The sequence below is a fragment of the Pundamilia nyererei genome, unplaced genomic scaffold (assembly GCF_000239375.1).
Source record: "Pundamilia nyererei isolate P.nyererei 1_Seehausen unplaced genomic scaffold, PunNye1.0 scaffold00001, whole genome shotgun sequence".
NCBI lineage: Eukaryota > Metazoa > Chordata > Actinopteri > Cichliformes > Cichlidae > Pundamilia > Pundamilia nyererei.
The window spans coordinates 12,354,733-12,357,238 of record NW_005187402.1 but is presented as its reverse complement, the minus strand read 5'-3'; the positions used below and the strand labels follow the sequence as shown (position 1 = coordinate 12,357,238).

The following is a 2,506-nucleotide window of genomic DNA, read 5'->3' as shown; positions in this document are numbered from 1 at the left end:
TCTGAGGCAACAACTTGGAACTGGAAAGTTTTCAGCGTTTCAAAATCAAAACTTTTCAGCGCTAAAATGTCCCCATTTTCAGAGTTTATGTTTAGAAATGAAGTGACTTTATTATCCTCACTTCCATCTCTGATAATATGATAGGAAATGCGCGCATTGTCATTCTCATCACGATCAGAGGCTTTAACAGAAAACACTGAAGCTCCTGGACTGTTCCCTTCAGTAATATAGAAAGTATATGGGCTGAGTGAAAACTCTGGACTATTGTCATTCACATCGGACACCGTAACACTTATTGTGTTTTCAGATGATAGCGATGGTTGGCCACAGTCTTTTGCAACTACTGTTATTATATATTGTGACTGTTTCTCTCTGTCTAGAGTTGTCTTGGTTACTAATGAATACATTTTGTCCTGTAAAGATGGTGATAAAACAAAAGGGACATCATCAATTACACTACAAATAACCTTTCCATTCACTCCAGAGTCCAAATCATTTACACTGATAAGCGCTACTGTAGTTCCAGGTCTGGAATCTTCTGGGATAGAGCTGGAAAATGATGTAACCTCTATATCAGGTGCGTTATCATTCACATCAACTATCTTAATAATCACGCTTTTTTGTGTAGCCATTGGAGGCAGGCCTTTGTCTGATGCCTGAATTTCAATTTCGTATCTGTCTCTCTCCTCATAGTCTATTAACCCTTTTACAATGATCTCACCTGTTTTCTGATTAATATCAAAAAGCTTAAAGAATTTACGATTCACGCCATTGCTAAACGAATAAACCACATCCCCGTTGGGTCCATCATCTAAATCTGTTGCGTTTACCTGAATGACTGTTGTATCTACCGGAGCATTTTCATGAAGCATCACTGTGTAAACATCTTTAGAGAAAATGGGGCCATTATCATTTACATCTAAAACACTGACTAGAATATTCATAGTACCCGATTTCGGAGGTTTACCCCCGTCCATGGCCGTTAGTATGAGCGTGTGGCTTCCTGCAGTCTCTCTGTCTAACGATTTTTGAACAATCAGTACAGGTATTTTACCGTCGTCTCCTGAGTCTTTAACTTCCAAACGAAAGTGGTCATTAGAGCTAAGTTTATACTGCTGAAGAGAGAAGGGGCCACTGTCTGGATCTCGTGCGGGTTGCAGCGGAATTCGCACGCCTGGTAGCACAGACTCAAAAATCTCCAGTGTTGTCTCTTTTTCAGGGAATGTGGGAGAATGGTCATTTAAATCCACCACTTCTATAGCAACATAATGAACTTCCAGTGGGTTTTCTAGCACCGTTTTCAGATTTATTGTACAAGTACTGCTCCGCTCGCAAACCTCTTCCCGGTCGATTTTTCTTCTCGCGTACAGGATCCCGTCGTTTTGATCCACATTAAAAAGAGGATCTATGGCACTAGTTACAATTCGGTATTTCCTGCCTTTTAGTGTGCTTTTATCTAATCCCAAATCTTTTGCTACATTTCCAACCACAGTTCCTTCTTCAACTTCCTCAGAAATGGAATATCTTAATTGAGCCGATGCCACACCGCACAGAAGCATAGCGATCAAGCACACAACACTCCGTCCTTTCATCCACGTTTGGTCGCATCCTCTTTGTCCCATCATTAAAACAAAATTAACCAACTCTTCGCGGTGTAAGTCACAGTGTCATAAGAAAAGAGTCCAACACGCACATACCTATGAGATGCTTATTTCAAAAGACGTAACAAATCCGGAAAATTTGTAAAACGATCGCAGCATCCATTCAACTTATTCTGTCTGTAGGGAACCGAGGAGATAATAAAAATGTGGAACCCTAATGCAATGACGACAAGATACAGTCTGTCTTTTGCCAGCACACTGACACCGTGCGAATTCGTTGTGTATTGCAAGAAAGTCAAAATACTGCAGCTGTTTCCAGGTAATTCTAAAGGAGCATCTTTATTTACTTTGACTTACAGACTTAGAGGAATCTGAAAATCACTTTTCCTCATTAGCTAATTAGAAGGTTCTAAGTGGAGACAGTATAATTAAATTCTGAAAAACGTTAGATGTTTCCAGATAATAACTTTAAATACTAATAGTCTGATATTTTTATACAACATATTTATAGTATTTAAATTTATTTTTAAAATAATTTTCTAATCGGGATATGAATACTATCTCAAGAAAACGGACAGTGAATAACGGCTGGTCCAAATGCCTTTCTGTGAAGTTATAGAAGGTGAATGAAGTAATATGACTGCAAACTATTGCGTTCTCTAACATAAATGTCTTACCTCTTCAGATGCTCGTCTCCGATCAGGTAGCACTAGAGTATTTGCATGACTCCCAGGTACTATAGTAGATCCTATACTCATTCTGGGTCCAACGAGCATGTACCGCTTCTCTCCTGATCTGTACTGGATGCTGTGACACAGTGTCCCATCATAATTAGTCTCTGGCAGATATTTAGAAGTATAGTCTGTGGATTTGGAGCACTGCATTGCAATCAGTACGATGATGCT

General features: G+C 39.3%; 2 protein-coding genes across 2 annotated transcripts in view; both read right to left on the bottom strand.

Annotated features, from left to right (window-relative positions):
* LOC102202144 (protocadherin-10-like) overlaps nt 1–1,622 on the bottom strand; it is a 2,743-nt gene extending 1,121 nt beyond the window's left edge. Inside the window, exon 1 of the mRNA XM_005719973.1 lies at nt 9–1,622. Within this exon, the coding sequence (XP_005720030.1) occupies nt 9–1,622 (1,614 nt within the window). The remainder of the gene's footprint in view (nt 1–8) is intronic.
* Nucleotides 1,623–1,769: 147 nt separating this feature from the next.
* Nucleotides 1,770–2,506, bottom strand: part of LOC102201852 (protocadherin alpha-3-like) — a 14,446-nt gene continuing 13,709 nt past the window's right edge. Inside the window, exons 4-5 of the mRNA XM_005719972.1 lie at nt 2,279–2,471; nt 1,770–1,778 (exon numbers count right to left, since the gene is read on the bottom strand). Of these exons, the coding sequence (XP_005720029.1) occupies nt 1,770–1,778; nt 2,279–2,471 (202 nt within the window). The remainder of the gene's footprint in view (nt 1,779–2,278; nt 2,472–2,506) is intronic.